We start from the raw sequence: 26124 nt of genomic DNA, 5'->3' as shown, positions 1-26124 counted from the left end.
TTCCATATTATATTTAGAATTATGCAAAACAGGACCATTTTCTAGGTTAAATAAATGTTGCATTTAATGTTTCCCTGAAAAAAATCCTTAAGAACAAGCTTAATTAAGAAGTATTAAAATTTGCCATGATATGCTCACATGACCACATCTTTGAATGTTAGTATTGCTATATATGAATTATCTATGACAATTTTATTAAAATATTAAAACTGCATATATTCACAAATTTAAAATTTTATTTTTTACATGCTAGACATTTTTTTAAACATTTTACATCACATTACATACAACTCAATATGACAAAAGTTATGCTAACTTGTACTTAAAAAAACACTCATTACATTACAAACACTACACATTACATACTAAAAAAAAAAAACACTCTCTCAATGCATATTCCAAGAACAAAATGATCTATTCAACAAACAAAATGCCTGAAGGTTTGCACAAAATACAAAATCATCTATATATAAACACTTAAAAAAAAAGGTACACATTATGTGATATATAGGCAATAAAAATTATCAACATCAGTTCTCAAACCTCATCATGAGTAAAATGCAAATGGCACTTAAGCATGCAATATATTTGATGAAATAACGATTTACATGTGAGAACATCTTGTTTTGTGCATATTCAATTAAATAATTTAGTTTAATTATTTTATTATGGAACTATAACAAATAATGCAAAAATTGTATTAACCCAGAACAACATGCATAATCAAATGGAAAATTCCCACATCAAAAGGCCAGAGGTTTGAATTCAAAGTTAAGCTTGATTTTAGCATCTTATCTGTGTAGAGCATTTAAAATTCAATACAAAGATTCTCTGGGTAAAGGAAGAAGAGGCACAAATCCCATGGATTTCACTCCTAATTTATCCTACAACAAAATTATGACAAAATTTAACAAAAATTATAACCAACTGATTCAAAGCCTATGCAGTTTCTACCGTGTATCCGTTTCTGCAAATCATGCAAAACTACCATGCATCTATTTCTCTTTTGGTATCAAAGATCAGTACTTAACTACTGATAATGAAGCCAAGATATTATGAAATAATTATAATAGAACATACTTATACATGGGCCAAAACATTCTTATATTTGTAACTACATGAAAGCGCACACTATTAAAATGGTAAATACTGGGTTAAATTTGTTTTACTTTCTATTTATGAGGCATGCATTTAGGAGAATACATGTTTGCACATTAACAAAGAACAGAGCGAGGGCAATTAAACTATTTATTAATATAACATTGCCACAAAAAATGCAAATTATTCCTGAGCAAGAGTATAAAGAACCCACAGGAAAGTTTTTGCAGTTTGTAAGAAGAGGAAAATATAAAGGGAACATCTATATTCATTAAGGATCTTCTGCAAAAGTTGGAAGAAATCCAGACCACAGTCAAGCAATGGAATCCCAAAGTTGAGACACCGAGCATGGCAGATCTGATCAGTGGCAATGTCACGCATTACTTCAGCACCAGCTTGAAGAAAATAAATATGCCAATCACTTTATATAACTCCTTGAAACTTGGATCTCTCAAATAAGGCCAATGCCAAATACTGTACACCAACAATAAGCAGCAAAACTTAGGAGCCAGACAGACTGCTCTGGGTGACAGAATGTCTATCATTGGTTCTGCTTCAAAATTATCGGGGGGGGGGGGGGGAAAGAGATATGCATAGTCAGGAATAGAAGAAAAACCTGGAAAGAATCATATTAAACTGTTAGGTCTGGAAAGAATCATATTAAACTGATAATTTCAGAAAAAATAGCTACATACAGTACATGTGTATATCTAATAATTTACAACATTGATGGCATTTTTATGTTTACTTTGGACAGGCTCTGAAAGGACTAAAATTATTCCTATAGTAACTAACAGAAAATAGCATCCTGCATAACAAACACCATCCTTAAGAGAATTATTCATTATGTGAGGCATTACTGTACTATTTACTTCCCCCTCTTACTATTTGGAGATGGTAAAAATAAATACATGCATAATACAGGTTAGATTATGTATTTATGCAGTTTCAATAGACATGAGGAATTTCCCACAACTCTAAAAATATTACATTGCATGTCACTGTAGAATGTGTTATATTTAATACAAATGCATAAAGTGTTCTACAGTTCCATCACATATATAAAATTTCCTTTTTATAAACAACCTGCTTAGATCATATAAATCACAACATTTCAAAAATTAAAATCTATAAAATTTAAAAAATTTAAAAAAGCAAGTATATTTATATAGGAAATGAATAAATATGCTATGTTTTTATACTTTTGTTAAGATAGAGAATAAAAAATATTTAAATTTATTAGTTCTTTCAAATATCAAAATATATACGACACTTAAAACTTCTAAGTATGTTTATAAACGAGAATAAAACTTCCACTGAAAATTATACATTTAATCATACTTGTAATACATGTTCAATACCATAAAACATTTTGAAACTTTAAGATTATTACAACAGTTATAATTATTTAACTGAATATATGAGCAAGCACTTTCATCGAAATTCATAGTCAATTTCACTTATTTCATTTCCTGGCTGCTGTAAAGACAGAAGAAAGATTATACCATTTACTACCATTAATTAATGAATTGCAACATTAAATAGAAATGAGTATTTAGATTTTTTTATCAGGAAATTAAATATTAAAATTAATACTTAGAATTAAATGTTTTAACATACTTAAATTATTTGCTGAAAATAAAATAAATGAACTATCAATAACATTTGCTAAAATCACTAATATTATAAGATCCCAACATACTACAGTACAAAGTCTCTCATCCGGACATCCATTATCCGGAATGATCTATAAGCCACAAATTTACGCATGAGCATAAAGCCAGTAAAGCGTTTACCCATGTGTGCTTCCGATAGTGAAGAAAGTAACAAGAAAATTATTGAAAATGAAAAAATTTTGATTGACAAGTTAGTCGGTACTCTCGACACAGCAATTACAGGACTTGAACAGTAGAACTTTGTAACTGAACAAGAAATTATGTCTGTTTATAGAATTAAAGAGAAAGTATTAGAGCAAAAAACGAAGCAAATTAAACAACTTACACTGAAAGAAATGTTTAATAAAGTAAACAAATAAATATTAGCTTTTTTTTTGGGTAAATTTTGATACCCTTTAGATCATAATTGCTATTTCATAAATTATGGTTTCATATTTTTAATTGTATAATTTCTGCATGCCATCTTACCAGATTTAAATTGATGATCTATAATCCGGAAAAAACCCTAATCCAGAATCGCCGAAGTCCCGACGAGTCCGGATTACAGACTTTGTACTGTCATATTTTTCACATTAAATTTTGGATAATTAACAATTTAAAAAAGTTTTTGCAATAAAGTGAAACTGAAATTAAAACATCCAGGACTTCCAAGATTTTGTATAAATAATTTTTCTTGCAAACCTATAGTAAAAACAGATCAAATAAGCTCATGCCTTACAGATGCATGGTAATCATGAAAAAAATGTTATCAATTTAATAACAAAGTGGGAATTAGCACAGAATAGTATAATATAGCCATTTCAGAGCTTAAATCATTAGTGTCAAAAATAAAATTTATAAATAAACATTTTAATAAAAGTTTAATACAAATTTACAGCTTATTTAGGACAAGAGGAAAGAAAAATCCTCTAGTCAAAATTTCAATTTATCAATAAAAATGAATTTCATATTCAACATTTGGTCTGAGTAATCAAATTTACAAATTATTATTGAATTAATCATTTTTAAGAGCAAATTTTCTTTTGGGCCTTCAAATTGACTATGACAATTTCTAGTTAACTAGTTATAATTTTTAATTAACATACTTTTTAGTTACTTGCTGAATACTTCAATTAAATAAGAAAACCTACTTTTCACAAATTTGTTGGAATGAAATCAGTAAAATACAATGAACAACAAAAAATTGAGAAATGGCATAAGTTAAAATTCTACGTTAGTTTCGATTCAAAAATCCCTAAAATTACTTACCAGCTATCTATAGTTCTCAGTCTTTCAGGAGATAAAATGTTTAGGTCATAGAGATTTTTCATTAGATTTAAAAAAAGATAGCAGTCATAATCATCTACCTATGATAAAAATACAGAAATTTTTAATAAAAAACAGAAAATTTATAGATTTTACTTTAAGGTATAATGTAGCTAAATACATATAAAATTATACAATGATCCAAAGGACACGGACACACACACAAACAAAAAAAAAAAAAAAAAAAAAAAAAAAAAAAAAAAAACACCTCATAGAATTTTTAGTGTATAACGCAATTAACTAAAATAAAATTAAGAAAAAAAATTCTGAAAGGTTTCAGATTTTAAATTACATCTAAACGGACATTTTTTTAACATTTTGTGTGTTACCTTTATTTATTAAATATCATGTTCTTCGCACTTAAACCATAAAATTCAGTTTAAGAACAATATCACAAAATAATTTTTAAATGAGTATATCTTTATAATTTCCGATACTCAGTTTCATGTGCTAGATTAATAATGCTTTTTAATGTAAGAACTTTTAGGTTTTTTTTGTTTGCTTCTTCAGTATTGAGCAAGAGATAGCACTGCACTCTGAATCTTAAATATATAACTGCTTTTGAATTACCAAGGGTTAACATTATGCTGATCTGTAATGAAATAATATTATTCTAAATCTAATTTTTGGATGTCAGTGGATTGTACTCCTGCGATTTTGAATCATGAAGGTATTTATTCATGAACCATTACCATTACTATTGGCAATGAATAAGATTCATAACATTTATGAATGATTCTCATACTATTTCTGCTGCTCATACATAGTTTGCATTAAGGAAGTCCTAACATTCAAAATTTATTACAAATATTTTGTGTTCTTTTAAGGATGAAGTACTGGGTAAGTCAAAATGAACACAGCGGTTACAAATGGCTATAACTATTTAATGGAAAAGAATTTATCGATAAGAGTAACACAATGTAGATGGAACTAGAAAATTTCTTTATGTAAGATGCAGGTGCAATGAAGTGGAAGTCTACACATGCAAGTTGAAACTTCGCAACAAGAAACCTGTTCATTGTGGGCACCTCATTAGTAAAAATGGCGAGTTCCGTGCAGAAAGCATCCTGCATGTTAGAATTTAAAGAATGTAATTCTGTTATAACACTGCAGAGAAGATTTCATCAGCATTACAAACAAGAACCTCCAAATGCAAACAACATACGCAAATGGCATTGGATGTTTAAAGAAACAGGATGTCTGTGCAAAGGGAAGAGTAAGAGAAGGCCACGTGTTTCAGCAGATAACATAGAAAGAATTCACTGCCCATCTGAACAAAGCCCAAGGAAATCAGCATACGAAGGCAGTTACAAATGCGACAAAAAATGGTATGGCGTGTTCTCAGAAAGAGGCTGCAAATGAAACCATACATCATTCAATTTGTGCAACAATTGAAACAGGAAGACTATGGCAAACTTATGAATTACACTACATTTATGCTAGAGAGTATGGAGGATGAAACAATGACTGATCGTCTCATTTTTAACGATGAATCAACCTTCCACATAAGTGGGAAGGTTAACCGGTACAGCAGTCAAATATGGGGTACGGAGAAGTCGTCCACTGTAATTGAACATGAACGTGGCCCAGAGAAAGTTAATGTGTTCTGCGAGATCTCATGTAAATTGTACTGTCCTTTTTTCTTCACTGGAGTACAGAGGTTCACACATTTTTAAATCAACATCTTCCAAAGCATTGGATTAGTCGAAGTGGAGCTGCCAATGATGTCTTCTACTCTTAGCCATCGAGATCTCCGGACTTGACATCCTGCGATTTTTTTCTATGGGGTGTAATACTTCTTTGGCGAAATGAAGCAACTCCAATGATCGAACACAGCAATAACTTTTATTTAACACTCAAAAATGGCGACATACAAACAAGAAGAAAAAAGAATACTAACATTTAAAAATAAATTGCATTCTTCGTGCGAGAGTCGCACGTGGCACTCGAGTCTGGTTTCAAATATTGCCATTCACAAATACCTTAATGTTCATCTATTTAAATTATTTAAACTACAAGATTTTAATATTATTTAAAGCTGTTACAGGGGTTATGTGAAAGACAGGGTGTTTCTGCCACTCATGCCCAAAACAACTGAAGAACTCAAAGTACATGTTTGTAATGCACTTGCATCGATGACTGAACAAATGCTTTAGAATAGATGGCGTGAAATGGACTACTGCCTAGATGTTGTCCGTGTGACCAAGGGAAGTCCCACAGAATATCTATGACATATGTATACAAAATTTTGAAGTTTCCTCTACATTATGTGCTAATCTTAATGATAAATTCATTTTCAATAAATAGTTATAGCCATTTGTAATCCCTACATACAATTTGACCTACCCTGTATAATCTAGCAAACATAAGAGTAATTAAATATTTTCATTATCAAATTACTTTCCACAATATACAGACAAAAAAAAAAAAAAAAAAAAAAAAAAATTCTTATTTGGCAATCAATGATTTCTACTAGGTAAACAGTATTTGAATTTCATGAAACTAGTTATATTTAAAATTTAATAAAACACAATTAACATATAACTAACAAATATTTTATTCCAGTGGAATCACAAAAAGTTTACAAAGTCTTCTTACTTCCAGTGCTGAAATTGTTTTCATAAAAATTTCCATTTTATTCTGGGAACTTTGTAATTGTTAAAATCTGTGTAGGATCAATAGTTAAGGAAATAAAGCCTGCAGCCGCCTGTTTAACGTTAACCACAGTGTGATTATAATGGCTATACACAGCTTAAAGTGTGGGGGTCATCAAAAAAGAAAAACCTGTTTTAAACAGTTTTATCAAAAATAGTTTTTGAGGTAGCTTGACAACTTATACGGACGATTCGGAAACTAACCTCCATTTCGCTGTATATAAAAAATTCACATAGATTGAACAAAATATTTATTTACATCCGAGGGGTACAGCTGTCCTATTTTTCAATACAGTCATCATGTACATTGTACATCCTGCAAAAAGGGAGGGACAGTTCTATATCTCCCATTCTACTGGGCTGGTTCATGAAATTCAAATTAAGGTTTTCATGTCCCGAAAGCACGACTTAGTATATACAAGTAGCCCTCGAATAACACGGTAGATAGGTTCCTAGAAAATGCCATCTTGTGTGAAACCATGTTGTACGAGACCCAAAGCTAGTATAAAAAAAAGGGGGGGGGTTACTTTCCAAAAACTTATTAAAAACTTTTTTTTTAATTCTACAAAAACAATTTTACTAAACAAATATATATGTGTACAACACAAAACAACAAATATTACATATTTTAATTTAATGCAACTTTAGTACAATAAAGTTCTTTGTTGTCACTGCTCAGTATAATCAACCGAAAAAGTTTCTTTGGCGGAATGAGATGGCTTTCACTTTCACAATTTCTTTCTTCATTTAAAGTTATGGCATTTTCTTCCCTCTTTAAAAAATCTCTAATTTTATTTGCTTACTAGTTCTTACCAGATCAATGTAAATTTCACGATATGGACCTACACAGTTTTGCAGCTCCCTTTTGAATTTTCGGCTTATTTCAGTGGAAGGGTCTGTACTCAAGAAAAATGATTAAAGATTTTTAGCTAAGCTTAAGCCTTCTTTTAATTTTTTTAATGTTAAATTATTAACTGAACTATCTTCATCAGTGCCAGTGTCTTCAGAATCGATTTGATTTACGGCTTCGGATGCCATTTCCATCTAATCTGCTTCGCCAATTTCTTCCGCTAATAAATCTTGGATGTCCTCAATAGCCATGTCGACAAATTGCATCCTATTGATTTAGCAAGTTTTAATAAGCTAACAATTTCATTTTCTGACGATTCATGCACGTTTTCCATTCATCTGAGAAGGGACATATCTTCTTCTAACATGCATTTAACATCGATGCTTTCAGTTCGTTCAGAGACGCCGATACAATGCTTGGTTGAAAATGTCTCACAAACTTCCATTACCTTAATTGATTTTGAATCAATTATGTCTAAAATGCACTGTAATACTCTTCTTATGTAATACATTTTAAAGGTATAAATAATACCTTGTCAATGGTTGGAGAAAGGAAGTAGCGTTAGGTGGTAGGAACATTATTTTGATGTTGAGATGGTTCAAATCTTGTGGGTGACATGGAGAATTATCTAATAGTAATAAGCCCTTGAAGCTCAAAAATTTATTGCCTTAAATAACGTTCAGCACAAAACAATTTAAAAGCCACGCTTTGGTTTCATAATCAACACTCTAGAAACTTCATAATCAGCCGATGCAGATTCTCCTTGAATTCTTATGCTATAAATTGCAAGATGCTTTTTGAAATTTTCAAACCAACCTTTACTTGCAAGGAAATCTGGGTTAATAGAGAATTCTCCATGTTCTTTAAGTTGCTTAAAAACTAAGTGCTTTTTGTTTGATGATATTAACAGCCAACGGAAATAGTTTTTGACAGCTATCATGAATCCAAATGCTGAGTGCCTTTTCCATCTTCTCAATTATTGGTGCCCCAAGGGCTGCACGTTTTGAAAATGCCTAAGATCCTGCAGCAAATGCATTTCTTATTTCTTTTTAATTTTTCGTAATAGTCTGGACTGTTGCTTCATTGAAATTAATACATTTTCCAGTGTGAGATGCTTTTCCCCTTTCAAACGACTGTCAAAATTTGTATCTTTACTTCTAAAGCAATGAAGTTCCTCTTAAACATTGTTTTTTTATCTTTATCAGACATGTTTTGGGACTGAAACTTAATGTCTTAAAGATGAAAAAGTCATTCTTTAACACACTGTGGCTAGACGCAGACTGAGACACTTGTTTCCAGGCCACGGAGATGAGGATTCGAATTTTGGAAGCCGAACACGCAGGTTTGCATTTTAGAGCACTTGTGACCTCATGTTGTTCACCTTCTACAATAGTGAAATTTCCTTCATTGTTACCTGAGGAATGTGCTCTCTTGAGACTGGGTATTGTTTCTGTTGTGCAATTGTGCTTTGAAGGTATGGAAGGAAACAATTTTCCTCCATTACCAGTTAAGAATTCAACAGTCGCTCTTCGCCACGTGGCTTGCCTTCCTAAGGATATTTGTTCTTACAGGTATTGGATCTTGGAAGACAGCTGGCAGAATTCACAAAATGAAGATTTTTATGTGTTAAATGACTATATGGGTGCTTTGCTCAATATGGAAAATCTTCGTGCAGAGTTCATTAAATTTATTCGGATTACTTGGGGAATTTTTTTTATTGTGTTAGAGAAAAACAGTGTTATAGGTAAAACGTGTTGTAGGAGGGTTTTTGCAGTTTATGAATCATCTTATAGTGAACACGTGTTACAGGATGCCGTATTGTAGTAAGGCTACCTGTATATTAGATTTATATACAGCATCATTTTAACATAGGTATTTTGACACAAAATCGGACTTTTTCTGAGGAGGACAAAGAAGATCTGTGAAAAATGCAAAGACCGAAAGCCATTCTGTGTCTTCTGACATTTCGCATGCACAGAATACTGTTTCTCATGGATGAACGACACAAAGTCATCTTTCAGCTGCAAAACTGGCTCGAAAACACATCCTGCACTAAGCCACCTTACTTTCGTGTAATACAGTACATCAGAGTATTCAGATTTCACGGACTGAAGAAAATCTCAAAATTGCCTGTGAGTAAGCCCACGAGATTGAATAGTATTTACAAGCTTCAGGACTGCATCAAGCACGGGTTTCATATTCAATGCAGATTTACACAGAGCATCTTGATGTAAAACACAATGTAGAAAAACAACATTGTTCCCGGAATAGTTTTGATTAAAGCTTCCAAGAAATCCAGTTTTTTTCCCTGTCATATTTGGTGGTCCATCAGTCGTAATATTGCATATATTTGTTACAGGCACTTCCAAAGTTAAAAGCCCTTCCTGAAATTCACAAAAAATATGACATCCAGTTGTAGTTCCCTTTAAAGAACGCATGCAAGCCAGTTCCTCGGTAATTGGAAGTTCTCATCAACATCTCTTATAAATAATACTAATTGAGCAGTATCATTTATATCAGTTCTTCAGGGTTCGTACACATTTCTGCACACGGAAATTAAGTACTTTTAAGGACCATTAATGAAAAAAATTAAGGACCTATGGGCAAATGGAAACTGAATAAATTCAATTAAAAATATTATTCTATGCCTGAATTTCACTTTTGTAATGCCATCCTAAAAATAAAATAGATCCCTAAGTAGTATGCATTATTACTAAACATGAATTAACTAACATAATTATTAATAAGTTTGAGAATAAAAGAAATTTCATGCAGTTTATCAAGTAGCATTAAATATTTTACACTTATAATAGTTGGACATATTTAAAAGAAGAAACACTTATAATAGTTGTAAAGAAACACTTATAATAGTTGGACATATTAAATGTCTAGTTGGTCAGTCTAGAGATTTGGCAAATAAGTAGGGAGATTTTATGTCAAACGGCATATGTTAAAATGAGAAGTGAGATTATAATCAGCATGATTCATAACAAAAGACTGAATGTTGTCCCTCTGCTGTTTGTCTACAGAGAGACCTGATGATTGAAACAAATCTGAAATGCCTGATGTAGGCACACAGCCAAGCTCCGCTTAATGCAGTTAATGTCATAGCTTTGTGTAGAGTTCCAGGGGTTGTAACCCAGTTAATATCCTTTAAGGTTCCAATAAGCCATTAAAGCGCCAGAGATGATAAGTTGTTTTTATAAGTCTCAGTAGATGCACAGAATAAGTTTTACTTGATGGTGTTGATGGTTATTTGATGGGTGATGGTTACTTGATGGGTTCTCCACACAAAGGATTTGACGATTGGATTCCCTACAAACCCCAGTTGCCATTTAAAAGGGGGAGTATATAAGGTATTTCTCCCACCTTCTTGGCGACCCTTCGTGGTACAGTCGTTTGCACACTGGTAGCAGTATTCCAGAGGTCCGCGGTTCGATTCCCGGTGAAGGCGTTGTTAATTTTTTATCTTTCCTGCTTTCAAATATACCTAATGTCTCTACAAGCCCCAAACATTTTGGGTAGTTTATATAGATTTTCTTCTCTTTAATTATCGATCTTTTCTGACAATAATTAGAAATTTGTTTCAATATGCAAACCAATGTTCTCGCTAGTTTCTGTGTGCTTTATCTCCTAACTTGTCAACCTCTCCACAATGTACCTATGAGGGTTTACTTGATCTGGTAAAAGTTAAATAAAAGAATTCACGACTCCAAAAGCGAAAAGTTGTTTAAGACCTCTTTATTAGAAAAAATGAATTTCAAAATGCTTATGTTTCACTTCTTGCTTAGAAGCTCGAGCATCCCATCATTTATGTTAGAAATAGAAACAAATTATAACCCATGAACCCATTCAAAAGATAACCATATACGTCAGTGAATTGCCAAAAATATTTCTCCAAAATGCTAATTCACATTCAAAATGACAGTCGTAAAAACAGAGAAATTTCAGATGATTAAAATTAAGGACCTTCTACTGATTTTGGCCAAAATTAAGGACCAAAAATCGATTTAAAAAAAATTTAAGGACTTTTAAGGACTCTTAAGGATTGTATGAACCCTGTTCATCCATAGCTATGCAGCAAAATTTAACCTGGTCAATTGTGATGTCAAATTTTTACAGATGTCTTCGATTCTAGAAATTGCTGTTTTTCGAGATAAGCTTAGAGTTCCAAAATTATTTTTCTTGTCTGGACATAAAACATCACAAACTTGGAGCGTGCATTGTTTAACGAACTCTCCATCACTGAGAGCTTTATTATTTTTAGCAAGACTTTTTGCATTTTGTTTTCTTTCACATTCGACATCGCTTCGCAATTGAAATTCTTATGATTAGATGTGAAATGACGGGAAACGTTACATTCTTTGAAGACTGTTGCATCTTTATTGAAGATGAAACACACTGATTTATCTTTTACAACTGTAAAAAATATTTCCAGGTCCATTTATCATTAAAAGCATGGCACTTTGAATCAACATTTTTAGTACTCATATTGGGGTTGAAATACTTTACGAATAACCAAAACATTCACTAGCTAGGCTATACTTTTAATTAATTTTACCACTATTCACAATGATGATATAGTATGTCCACAATCTTTCCGTACGCAATCAATAATATTAGAACTCGTGCCAAAAGAAAAAGCCGCAGGCTTGGTCTTAAAACATACAGTCTGCTATATGTGAAGTCTAATTCACCTTTATTGGATTCCCATGTCTGCTCCCCAAGAAAGAAATAATGCTTGTTGGCGCCAATCTGCAGCTATAACTAACAAAAGACTTCCGCTTTTAATACTTTACCGATTGAAAGCTGTTTGTGCTTGCTATTTCCGTCGATTTGTTTTGTCGAACGAAAACTAAGAAAGAAAAAAGATCATCAGTCCCTTGGAAAAAAATAGTTAAACAAAGTAGAAAAGGAGATATATAATATATGAATATATATATTTCTTTTAATTTGCCTCGGACCGGCAAATTAAAATTCTATCCGGCCCGTATATCTGGCCATAGTTTGCCCATCCCTGCTTTACACTATTTACGTAGCTTGTGAATGCTTTCCTTCTCATGTTACTAAGCACGATACATCTTTTGGTGGTGGTGGTGGTGGGGGGGGGCAAAATGAACATCTTATGTTAGAAGCTCCAGTAATAAGCTGCAACCATGGACTCCACCAAAGATTGAGATTAGAAGCTCCCCAATCTGGATTTAAAAATGTCTTTTCAGCAGATATTTTACAGCTAAATAAAAGAAATAAATCTATCTAAGAATATTTCAAAATAAATTCAAGCATTTTATATTTATTTAGCAGCATACATAAGTAATAAATATGTGTGTTGAATTTCGTGATGGTATGTCATCATACTGATAGAATTAGTTTCACAAGTATGAAAGAGAAAATAGCTGAAATCGGAAAACAATATCAGCTAAATATTAAATAAATTTAGAAGGAAGAAACCACTTTAAATGAATAGCATTAAAATAAAGTTTACTTAAATATTAAAAAATGAATTATAATAATCAACAGTATTTTGGCATTATTTATTAAAACATTATTAAATGGTTAGCACAGATGACTATTTTTTTAAAATTGTTTACTGCAAAATGACAAAAGCATTTATTAAAAGGAAAAAAAAAAAAAAAAATACTTAAAAGATTTTGTTTTAAGTTTATCAAAGAAGAAACAAAAAATTAGCACTGTCCTCGCCAGGATTAGAATTTTACACATTCCAACTGCTAGCCAGATGTGCTTTCCAACAACACCACGAAGGCACATGTAATGAAGGAGAAAATAAGTTACATACTTTCCTTTTAAAAGGCAAATAGAGAGGAGGGGATTCAATCTCCAAACTTAGTGGCGACAAATTACTGTCCATCACATTTCTCCCCAGGGGTCAAGTGGGAATAATCCTGTTATGGCTAGGTCAATATCTAGACAGACTCAACTTCTCTGGAAAAATCAATAGTCTTCACAGTGACTAGAACCATTGTTTATTTGGCGGTAGATTCAGGCTTGGTAGGAACCATATGGTACTATATTGTCTGCCCCTTGGCTGTGAGGATGTTATTTGGTCTGATATCGAAGGTTGTCCTTGGTAGTTTGGATCCCCTTGGTCAATTATGGGAGATAGTTGATGCCAAACTACGACTTTGTTCTCTTTGCGGTGGCTGTGTTGACATCCACCCTGTTCTTTGTGCTACAAACCCAGACTTTATGAAGCAAAAAATTGTCATCCTGGGTTGATCGGAGAGTTATGCCTTCTTGGATCGCCTCTAGGGGCTGAGGCATTTAACTGTGTAAGGCAGCCACATAAGCTAGCCAGGTCTGGATGCCTCTTTTTTCCGATGTACTGTCCATCACATTTTAGTTCAGGTACCACTTGTAGAGTCACAAGATTTATCGAAGCAAGAAACATGAAAAATGTGCAGTACCCTCACTGGGATTTCCAGATGTTTTAATTACTTGCATGTGCTTTCCAATTACATTAAGAAGGCACAAGGTAAGGGAGAAAATACCTTACAGAGCAACTGAAAAATTAAAGCAAACTCATACTGTACCTGTTTTAAATTAATCAAGCATTCGGGAGGGGGGGGGCTTTTGTAACTTGCTTCTCGAGTAACCCTAGCGGTGGCAACTGGTTTTCTGGGCCTGGTTGCCACACTAAACGTGTGGCAACCAGGCCCAGAAATGATATTGCACGACCCTTTATTCTTCTCTATTTTTTTGTTATTACTCTCTCTTGTGTGCTTGTATACATCTTTAATATACCCATCGTTTCTTAATATTTTAGTCAAAATTGAATATATGTGATTTGTTTGTAAATATACATTCTTGTTGTTAATGGATACATGATGATACATCCCTCGCTACAAGTTAATTTCGGAGATTTAACTTACGCTGCCGGACTCAAAGAAAACAAAGTATATTATCTTTATCGTCACTGAATATATATAAACTTTCTGGAACTGCTAAACAAGAATAATTAACTGTATAGCCATGTCTTAAAGATTCAATGCAGATAACGAAACTTAATTTCGAAAATTATACTACTTGGAAATTCAAGATTCAAATGTTTTTAATGCGTGATGGGTTGGATCATCTTTTTTCTCCCCCACCTTCTAAACTTGACAATGAATTTCTAAAGAGAGATAAACAAGAACGAGCTATAATAAATCTATACATTGATGACTCTCAGATACCCACATTAGAGATGAAACAACTACTGCCAGAAAGGTGGTAAAAATTAAAATCAATTTATGAGCGCTCAAATTTGAGCAGCAAATTATATCTTCTGAGAAAACTATATTCAATAAAAATGCCTGAACACTGTGATACGATCCCATATATCACTCATATGATGGACTTAGTTTAAAGACTGAAAGCTATCGGTGAGAACATTCCAGATCAACATGTAGCCACATTTTTGTTAGTTTTAATTCCCAAATCATACAATAATCTTATAACTGCCTTAGAAGCCAGAGAGGAAACTCTTATAACTAACTAGAGATTTTGTAAAAATGGAACTCGCTTCTTTAACAGCATTTAAATCTGCAATACATGCAAGAAATTCTGATAATAATAGACCCGAAAAATTTTGTACCTTTTGTAAATGCAGTGATCATACTTGTGAGCATTTTTGTCAATTACCATAGCAAAAGCAATTCTTGTCCTGACAATTCAAAATCAGAAACTTACATGACCAAACATTTCAGAAAATTAAACTGACATTGCATGAGCATTGAGACTTCTGATGAAAGACACTGTGAAGCCAGTGACAGGTCTAAACCAGCGCCAATTCAAAGTACTGTTTATAAATCGGGTTTAATAATTCTTCCACAGTATTGCTCAAAACAAAATATAAATAAAAAAATTTTCTTCCTGGATTTGGCACTAGTAGTCATCTAATAGGAGATAAAAGTTTGTTTATCGAGCCGATATGAGAGCATTTTCAAGAAAAAATCATTTTAGCGGATAGAAAAATTTTATATTCCCAAAGCACATGATTAGTCATCCTTAATTTAGATGAATACAGATTCCAGAAAATTACATTGACTAATGTTTATTATGTTCCTGATTTTAAGAGCAATTTGATTTCTGTTAAGCAAATTGCTGGTAAGGGATATTCTGTTATCTTCAAAAAAAGAAAATTATTTTATCTAAAAGGATAACCAAAGAATTACGTGGAGATATTTTGCTGCATGAAATTTTTCTAATCAAAAATCCAGAAAAGGCTAATATCGAACAGAATGTAAAAATAAAATTATACAGATATGGCATTCAAGGTTAGGCCATTGAATTTGTGATGCAATCAGACAATTAATAAGATAAAATCTTGCTGAAGGAATAACGATAATTGCATTCATAATGATAGTTATTCAGAATGCATAAAAAAATGCAGCAAATTGCTAATCCGAAAGCTGCTAGTGTTTGTGCAAGAAAACCACTTGAACTTGTACATAGTGACATTTGCGGGCCTATGCCTAATCGAAACACTGCAGGAAAACTTTATTTCATAACCATTATTGATGACTTTACTAGGTACACTAGGTACTCGATTTGCTTGCTAAAAACAATGAAGTTCTTAGTAAATTAAAAGACTTTATCAGTATAACAAGAAAAGAATTTGAAAGAACCATACAGACTCTACAAACTGTTAACAGCAGTGAATATGCTAGCAAAGAAATGAAAGAATTTCTATTGAATAAGGGCATCAAACATCAACTTAGTGTTCCCTTTTCACCTCCTCAGAACAGTGCAAATGAAAGAAAAAATAGCCTTACTGAGATGATCAGGTGCCTACTCTCCATGTACTCTCAAACAAATTAAGGGATGAAGTTCTGAACACAGCAAATTACATGCAGAATCGCCTTCCTTTCCTGTTATGAATTAAGAAGTAGATGAAAACCCAACTCATATAAAAAAATGTGGCTGCACAGCATATATATGAGTATTTTCAAGCAAAAATCATTTTAGCAGATGGAAAAATTTTACATTCTCAGGGCAGAGAATTTGTGGACCTTAATTTAGATAAATGCAGATTGCAGAAAATTACAATGTTTATTATGTTCCTGATTTAAAGAGCAATTTGATATCCATTAAGCAAATTGCTAGTAAGGGAGATTCTGTTATCTTCGAAAAATAAAAATATTTTGTCAACAAGGATAACCAAAGAATTATGTGCAGATATTTTGCTGATAATAGTTTATATAAATTTTTCTAATCAAAAATCCAGAAAATGCTCATATTAGCACAGCCAATATATGAGCAAACTGAAAAAAATTAGACCAGAAGGCGATTGAAAGAACTTTTGTTGGTTACGATCAATGACCAAAAAAGCAGAGAATCTACACAGGGGAAAAACGTAAAACTTGTTCAAGAATCATCAGTGAATGAAAATATTGAAATTTCCCTGCATCCAATGGTTGAAGATGGCGAAAAAAACTGACGGAAAAATTAAAAATTATACTCAAAAAAGAGCCAAGATGATAAGAGAGGAAAATGAAGGGGAAACCACCAGAATGCCTAGGATTCTTAACAAACACAGTCAGAAACATATCTAAGAGTTTGAAAGACTTGGATAAGTTGAATTCCGGAGAAAAGGAAAAGTGGCTATTCGCAGTTGAAGAAGAAATCAATTTCTTATCCCGAAATAAAACTTGGGAACTCGTTGAGCTTTCTGTAGAGAAGAAACCTATTAGATGTCAAAGGCTTTTCAATCTGAAAGAAACCAAACACGGAACAGTCAATTTGTTACAAGGCATGACTAGTGGCAAAAGGTTACAGTCAAAAATCTGATCATACCTTTGGCACCAGTAGTTCGACATATAAACATCAGAATTCTTGCAGTGATAGCATATTATGGTAAAATGCACATGAGGCATGTAGACATCACTACAGCATTTCTGCATGGAAATTTAGAAGAAATATACACAGAAAAGTTGGAAAGCACAATTCAACCAGAACAAGAAGAAAACTTTTGCAAATTAAAAAAAAAAATCTGTTTATAAATTAAAGCAGGTCTCTAGAGCATGGAATAAAAGGATCAAAGAGTCTTAAAAACGAATTTTAAATTTATTTTGTTGTAGCTAATTTTATTTTATTGAACACCTGAAGCATGTTTAAAGAAGCACTTTCATTCATTTAGACAAATTTTAAATTAAGTGCAATGTTATGCCATCTCTGAAATGTTAACTTTTCTTTAGAGTGAATACCTTGCACCATGCAACAGACGTCAAGCTTTTATCTCAGGACTTATTGGCATGACAGGTATAATTTTTCATACTGCTTTATATTTAAATCTTCACAGCTGAAGAAAAGTAAAACATTATGTCAAAATTTAAACTAAAACATGGTGTGCTTTTTATTTGCATTAATTGTCATCCAGATATTGCAAGAAAAATGCATTGATCAGATTTCTTTGTTTTATAATAGTTTTTTGTATTAAGATTTTCATTTTAATGGGCTACTTTTTAGTCTTGTCACTCTTTTCATCAGTTTATTTCCTGATATTCTAGTGTTCATGATTTCAGTATTAAAGAACAGTAACCTTTTTGCACAGTACGGCAATAATGATTATTGTCTATATCAATATGACATCCTTATAACAAGCAAACGCAAAGATAAAAAAAAAAAAAAATAACCAAATCTCTCAACGAATTCTTCATAGCTAAAGACTTAAAAGAAATCAGAAACTACTCAGGAATCAACATCAAAAGAGATGACAAGTTCCTACTGAGCCAAAAATCAGAAATAGAAAAACCGAAGACAATTTTGTGTCCATATATACACAAGCCATCTTAAACACTAACAGATACTTCTTATCCAAATGAAAAGGATGTCTTTCCACCAGTGGACAATATCAAGTACAGACAAGCCATTGGAGCCTTACTATACCTAGCCACCGTAACCAGACTGGACGTGACCCTAGCAGCGAATCTATAATCCAGGAAAAATGAGCAGTGACAAATGAGAAGGACTGGAAAGCAAGAATATCTCTTAACCAACATGGAAAAATGAACTCCATGCATATTTCTAAATATGTCTTTTTTAGATAAATGGCATAGAACAAAATAATTGAGATAACATACTGCAATATAAATTCTATGATTACAGATATTTTCACACAAGTCACTGCCCAAGCCAAAATTTCTGAAATTAAGAAGCGAGTTAAATCTAGTTTCAAACATTTTCCAAATGCATAATTAAAGAGGGGATTATTGTATATTAATCAAGCATTTTGGGAAAAGGTGGGGAGGGGAAAAAACTTTTGTAACTCACTTCTAGTAACCCTAGCAATGCCAAACCTGTGGCAACCATGCCCAAGAACATCTGTCTCTTTTTTTTATTATTATTATTACTCTCTCTTATGTGCTTGTATATATCTTTAACATATCATTGCTTCTTCTTATTTCAGTTGAATAAATGTGATTTGTGCATAAATATGCATTAATGTTGTTGATGAATACAGGAAACATCCCTCGATAGAAGTTTTATTTTGAAGATTTAACCCGCACTGCCGGACTCGTGAGTGAAAGGTAGCTAAAATTAGATATCTTTATCTTCAGTATCCAATGCAGTGTCCTTTCAAAACAATATGACTCACTCCATACTGTAGTACTTTATATTCAAAGGTTAATAATGTCTAATGACTACATTGAAAAATGTGTACTTGAAAGTAATTGCATTCTAAATGGCAACTTAAAAACAATCTTTGCACATGGACTAATTTACATAAATTTACACACACACACACACACACCAAAAAATAAATAAATAAATAAAAATAAATAAATATATATATATATAAATTCAAAGGAAAACAGAAATGCCAAAGTAAAACATACAGTGTTGTTGTATATACTGAACAATATACCAAATACAAGCTTACTGGTTTTCCTAACGGTATGTTAACAAATTCACTTTAAAATATTTTTTTATTTTCTCATACTCACAGCTATAGTGTAAACGCTTTCTTCGTTTGAAGACATTTTTGCTTTTTTTGCAGGAGGATAATTGGCAGGTCTCTCAGTTTGAGCAAGATATTCATCTGTTTCTAAAACATTTCCAGAAGAATGAAAATAATAATAAATAAATAAATAAATAAATAAAATAAATAAATAAAAAATAAAAAATTAATGAAATCTTTTATGGCATCTATTATTATATGCATAAATTTAGAGTAGAATTTTATATTGTTTTAAGTTTTATTTCAGTATTCACCTAAATTATCTTGGCATGTAAAATTTTAATAACTGATGGTTAATAACTGATATATTAGTTAATTCTTACTATCTGCTTTAATGAATGAATTCACTTTTACCACATGAACAAGGTAAACAGTACCATCTGAAATTCACTCTTATCACATGATTAAGGTAAACAGTACTCTCTGATGTCTGAAACCCAGACATCAACCACCCTGAATAATCTAAAATACAGACAACTAGCAAATTTTTTAAAAGACTTTTTCAGGGTTTGTACAGATTTCTGCACATGGAAATGAAGTTCTTTTAAGAACCATTAACGAAAAAAATTAATACCTATGAAACAAATGGGAACTAAATGAATTCAATTAAAGATATTGGCTATGCCTGAACTGCACTTTTGTGATACCATCCTAAGAATAAATTAGATCCACAAGTAGAATGACTATTATTAAAAATAAGTTAATAAACATAAAATAAATTTAAGAATAAAATCAACTTTATAAAATTTATCAGGTAGCATTCAATATTTTACCCTTATAATAGTTAGACATAGTTAAAAGAAGATCACTACATTTTATTTACGTTTTACTAGCAGGTAGTTTTATGTTTATTTTTTCTTTGTCTCATTTTGTCCCGTACTTGCTCAGTTTAAAGAGTTAGTAAATACAGCAGGTAGATTTTATATCAAACGGCATAGGTTAAAATGAGAAGAAAAATCATAATCAGCATGAAGACTGGCTGTTGCCACTGCTGCTACTTGCCTACAGAGAGGCCTGCTAATCAGAACAAACCTGAAAGCTTGATGTAGGCATGATTGGCAAGTTTTTAAAATTAGTTGTGCTCTACATGTCTAACGCAGTTAGTGTCATAACTTCATGTAGAGTTCCTGGGATTGTAACCCAGTTAATATATTTTAAGGTTCCAATAAGCCACTAAAGCCAGACGAGATAAGTTGTTTTGTATTATTTTAAGTCTCACTAGATGCAAAGAATTAAGTTTTATATTTTTGTGCTGTATCTTTTGATCATGGTAAAGATTAGTGAAAGGCAATAAGTCACTTTAATACACACAGATAATTTTTAAGGGTGACCAGTTAGGTACAAATAATTAAATTAGCTAGTAACCCTCAGTCTAATAGATTTACATGGCCACTATTAAATTTATTTTTTAAAAATATTTGTTAAAAAAGCACAATTAAAATCAATCCATTAACAAGTCACAATTTAAAATACATGTAATTTATGACATTGATTTTTAAATGATATTTGTGCACCTTTTTAATATAAAGCCGTTCCAGATATTCTGGTAATTTATATCAATTTCCTTCTCTTTAAGCATCTTTTCTAACAATTAGAAATTTGTTTCAATAGGAAAACCAATATTCCTACTAGTTTCTGCGTTTTTAAACTCCTAACCTGTCAGTCTCTCGACTATGTACCTATGAGGTTTTACTTGATATGATAAAAGTTAAATAGTCCAAAACCCCTAACAGACATAAAGCAAATTATCGCTATGTCTGAAAGTAACTACAAAGTCAAATAAAGGTTTAAATAAACCTCTAAGACTCGATACCTTAAGCATGTTCTTATGCTAACAAAATCAACTACAGCTTATGGTGATCCAATTAAACAGGAACAGTTAAATTCAAACTAAAAATGAGGTCTAGTTGTCAAAGACTACACACTTTCAATTTTAACCTACACTGGCTCAGTATAACACGCCATAACAATATGACTCGTAACTTGTCGTAATGCATAACAAATTCTAATATTGGCAGCGATAATGCAAAAGATTAATAATTACAAATTACCAGAGCTGGTAGGAATGCAGCGTGCAAATGGAAGCCAGAAAAAAATACTGTCTTACAGGCGAAAAGCCTTACTTTAAAACCTATCTAAGTGATTTTGCTTCTGGTCAGGAAATGGAAAGGAAAAATTATAGGAAAGGCTGAAATTATAAACAACTGCTTAATTTACATAATAATAGCTGTACATATATTTGAAGAAAAATCTCCTTTCTCTTTTATGCATTCGGTTTCTTTCTTTGATACGCTTCCTCTTCATTTTAGAATTTTTGGATTTAATTAAAGATATCTGTTATTCTAAAAAACTAAATGCATTTAGATTGTATAGGAAAAGGTGCTAATTTTATTTCTTTTGTAATATGAACATTCAGAATAAATATGAAATGATATATGGTAAGGGGCAGTTACAGAGCCTGTGTAGTAGAATTTTTAGAATTTAGTGACACACCGAGCAACAAAATCTAGAAATGGCAAAATTTTAGAATATAAGAAAGCACTATGCAGCAAAACTTAGGATCCACAGAGACTGCATCAGGTGGAAAAATGCACAGTGCCAGCCCTGTATATGATGCACAGAGTCATAGCTAGGATTTTCAGTGCCCAGGGTCAATAGAAGATGGTATTAGCAGGTAATGGATGTCACTAGACACAAGCTTACATTATTTTCTCTCATGGACAGGCATTTACAAAAAGGAATTTTTCTATTAATAAAGAAATTTAAAACTGACAATTTAAAGGATCCATCTCATATGTTTAAATGCATCAGCCATCAGATGTCCTCCACTGGTCCACCCTATCTATGCCACTTATGATGCATTGAGAGGCATAAAATGAATCATTTAAATTACCAGTTTCCAATTTCTTTATTAATAGAAAAATTTCTTTCTATAAATGCTTTTACATGTGATAAGATCAGAAGCATTTCTGATATTTTCTACGCTTGTGTCTAGTGAAAAGTAGAGAAAACAATGGGAAGGAGAGCATGTTAAGAAAAAGACTCTAGTATCAGAAGTAAAACATTCAAATATTATGTTTTCATTGTTTTTCTGAAAATTCTTCAAACAATAAAAGTTCATCTCAAAACATTCTGTAAAATACAACCATTGCGTGTTAATACCATGATGACATTTTTGGAGAATCTTCTAGATTCGTGGGTCTATAACTCTTGCCTTCAAATCTTTCTAAACTTTTTAAGTTGCAATGTTTAATATCCTAAAGAAAAATTATCCTGAAATTCTATAAAAGCAAAAAGCCAGAAATATGTTTAAAAAAATTAGACGGAAAAATTGTAAAATTAATTTTACAGAGAAAACTGATGTATATTGTGACAACTACACGGGAAAAACTCATACCATGAAAAAAATTAAAACGAAAGCATTTTTAATTAATTACATAGCTATTTTGCTTTTGCTAAGAATTGTTTCTTAAAAGCATAATTTAAGAAAATGCAATTTAAGCATTTATTTCCTTGTTTCCCCCCTCCCAGATTCAAAATACTATATAAATAAGTCACTAAAATGGAAAGTAATGCCACATTATAATATGCTAGCGAAAAATAAAAATGTTTCATTTTAATGTTATTTCTTGAACACAGTTGCAATATATAAGCATTATTTTAATGAAATTCATTGATGCTATAATATTTTTAAAATATTGTTGAAAAATTCCCAGATTTCGGAATTAAAAATTTTCTATAGAAACTGATCTCAAAAATCGCCAAAGTGTTGGTAAGTTGTCAAATTTAGAACCATGTATAAAAGAATTCACATCCCAAAACTGAAAAGTTGTTTAAGAGCTCTTTGTTATAGAAAAATGAAATATTTGAAATGCTTATGTTTCACTTCTTGCTCAGAATCTTGAGTGCCCCTCTATTTTCATTAGAAATAGGAACAAATTATAATCCATAAATCTATTCGCCCACCCAAAAGATAACTATATTTATCAATGAATTGCCAAAAATATTTGTCCAAAATGCTAATTCACATTCAAAATAGCAGTCATAAAAACAGACAGAAATTTCAGATGATTAAAATTAAGGACCAACTGACGAAGTTGTTTGAAATTAAGGACTTTAAAGACCAAAAATCTATTCCAAAAAAAACCTTACGACTTTTAAGGACTCTTAAAGACTGTACAAATCCTGTTTTTGTATGCTTAATGCATTAGGTAAGTGCATTTTATGTTTTTTCATGATATGAATGCACAGGGCTGTGACATTTAGCTTCACTTCAGAAGTAAATAAAATACCTCCACTTTGAAGAAACACAATAATTTATTAGCATAAATATGCATAATCAATAAATTGGTAGTATAGCCACCTTTTTGCTTGCATACCTCTAAAAGTGCAACATTCTACTTTGAACTGATTTTAAACTTCTAGATTGAACCACCGCTGATTTTACACTTACTAGGCAACTTATATCCCCAACACTAACTTTGCAAACATTTTTTTTTAAAAAGCTTTTGCCACCGTACAACTCTTAACACATGGCAGCTTGAGCAAAGACACATGCAGCAATGTCTAAAAAAAATTATTTTTTTAAAAAATATTAATAATGAAGTACTAAACAGCATGGTAACCTTTTATGTTGACACAGTGCTTAGCAATGATTACAGACTTCAGGCTGCTGTGCTGTGAAGACAAGAAATTTAACAGAAATTTCTTTCCATATGGGAGGGAGGGGAAAAAAAAAAAAAAAAACTGTTCGATTCAAGAATAACTCACTTGTTATTCAGATAAGCTCACAAAGAATTTAGAGGATTAGAGGAGACAAATTTTTTTATAATTTAGAGATGCACTGAACAATAAAATTAAGAATTTGCAAAATCTTTAGAATCCACGGAGATTCCTGGCAGCAGAATTTAGGAGCTGCAGAGACTGCAATGGGATGCAAAATGTGTAGTGCTGGATTTAGTGAAACTACCTATTCTACTCGGATAAATCTCAAACAGGTATTCCCATATTTGTTTCATGCTAGTATAACAAATATAATAGATGTTTAGTGTAACAAATAAGTAAACTAATTTAGGCTTAATTTCCTTGGAACATGAGAGATGCATGACAAAATCTAGCAGAGCAACATTTCTTTAGTTGCAATCTCAAATCTCATGATACATCATCAACAGTGTACAGCAGAAGTTTTACTATCCTCATGAATTTAAAAGTCTTCGGACCCCACAAATAAAAAGAGAACTTTTCCAATTAATGGAATTGTGAAAACATGTGTAATAGTAGTAATAAATGAAGATAATAAAAGATGGATAATCAATGGATAATCATTCATGGTGATGACAATGCTCCAATAATCAATCAACTAACAGATGACAGAAGTTGCAATATGGTTCTAAATTCAGAAAATATCACCACAGATAGTGAAGAAAATGACAGGAATTGTTGAGTATAGAAAAAAAAGTCAGTTGACAATTTAGTAGAAATTTGAAATAAAAAAATTACAGAACTTAAGCAATGAAACTTTGCAATTGACCGAGAAATATGACAAGGTTATGTAATTGATGCATTGTACATATTGCAAAATCGTATTCTAAAACGATAACTTCCCAAGAGAAAAACATCTTAACTATAATGCAAATTAAGAAAGCATGTATAATTTAAACAAGTCTACATATTGCTATATTTTAAAGCGAAAAATGTGAACTGAAAGATAAACAAAAGGATTTTGATTACCGCTCTAAGTATGGTTTATTTAATTACAGCAAAGTGGTTGAAGTCTATCTGCCTATCAGGACGGATGTCTTCATGGAGGACTTTCTAAGGGAAAATGGTCCGTATAGCAAAATAGACATAGGGAAAAACCATGAAAATGCCCATGCAGCCAACCTGCTTGCTGGAATTCAAACCTCATACTGAACTACGAGCGTTCGTTCAGTCACTTTACCATTCGGTCTCTGGTGGGCAATTGCTTTATAAATACTTAATGATATTTTTTTTTGGGGGGGAAGGAGATGGTTATTTTTGCTTAGGACAGGGGTCGGCAACCTATTGAAATGGAAGAACCAAAAGTTACAATTTACAAAATTTCCCAGGTTTTAAAGAGCCACTAAAACGTTTCATTTCAATGTTATAGTTTTGCTTATATATATCTGATTTTTGACTTCAAATTAACGGCTTTTAATACGGAATAACATATATATGTAAACACAAATATAGATAGTTACATCAATTGGAACACTGGATTTGCATGGCTTTTGAATGATTGACTAAATCTAGCTTATAACTTGTTGTAAGTTTCAGTTGACTTCAAACGCTACATTTTATTATATTCATGCAAGAGAACGCTTGCTCGCACGAATATGTCGACCTAAAGATTGTCAGTACTCCATATCCCAACTTCTTCACCTCACTGTACCATTCTAGAAGACTATACCATGTCCCAAATATGAGGGCCTCAACTCACAGAATTTCTTTTAGAGCTGTCCTCTTGTGCTGCTCGATGTGCATGCATTTCTGGACCTCCAACTCTTCCAACTTGCTCTTGAGTTCTGAGAACTTGCCACTCCACAAGTCTTTGGTTTTCAA

At 31.9% G+C, this 26124-nt stretch overlaps 1 protein-coding gene across 2 annotated transcripts in view; it reads right to left on the bottom strand.

Annotated features, from left to right (window-relative positions):
• Window positions 1-216: 216 nt before the first annotated feature.
• Window positions 217-26124, bottom strand: part of LOC118186724 (cellular tumor antigen p53-like) — a 128309-nt gene continuing 102401 nt past the window's right edge. For both annotated transcript variants that reach the window (XM_085814925.1, XM_085814926.1), the window contains 3 exons: window positions 19529-19629; window positions 4023-4120; window positions 217-2577 (listed from right to left, as the gene is read on the bottom strand). In XM_085814925.1, coding sequence (XP_085671051.1) covers window positions 2559-2577; window positions 4023-4120; window positions 19529-19629 — 218 coding nt within the window. In that variant the 3' untranslated portion in view covers window positions 217-2558. The remainder of the gene's footprint in view (window positions 2578-4022; window positions 4121-19528; window positions 19630-26124) is intronic.

The sequence above is a fragment of the Stegodyphus dumicola genome, chromosome 4, assembly GCF_044657685.1.
Source record: "Stegodyphus dumicola isolate Sdum_Otavi_A_Nest chromosome 4, ASM4465768v1".
Taxonomy (NCBI): domain Eukaryota; kingdom Metazoa; phylum Arthropoda; class Arachnida; order Araneae; family Eresidae; genus Stegodyphus; species Stegodyphus dumicola.
This window is presented reverse-complemented; position numbering and strand designations above follow the sequence as displayed.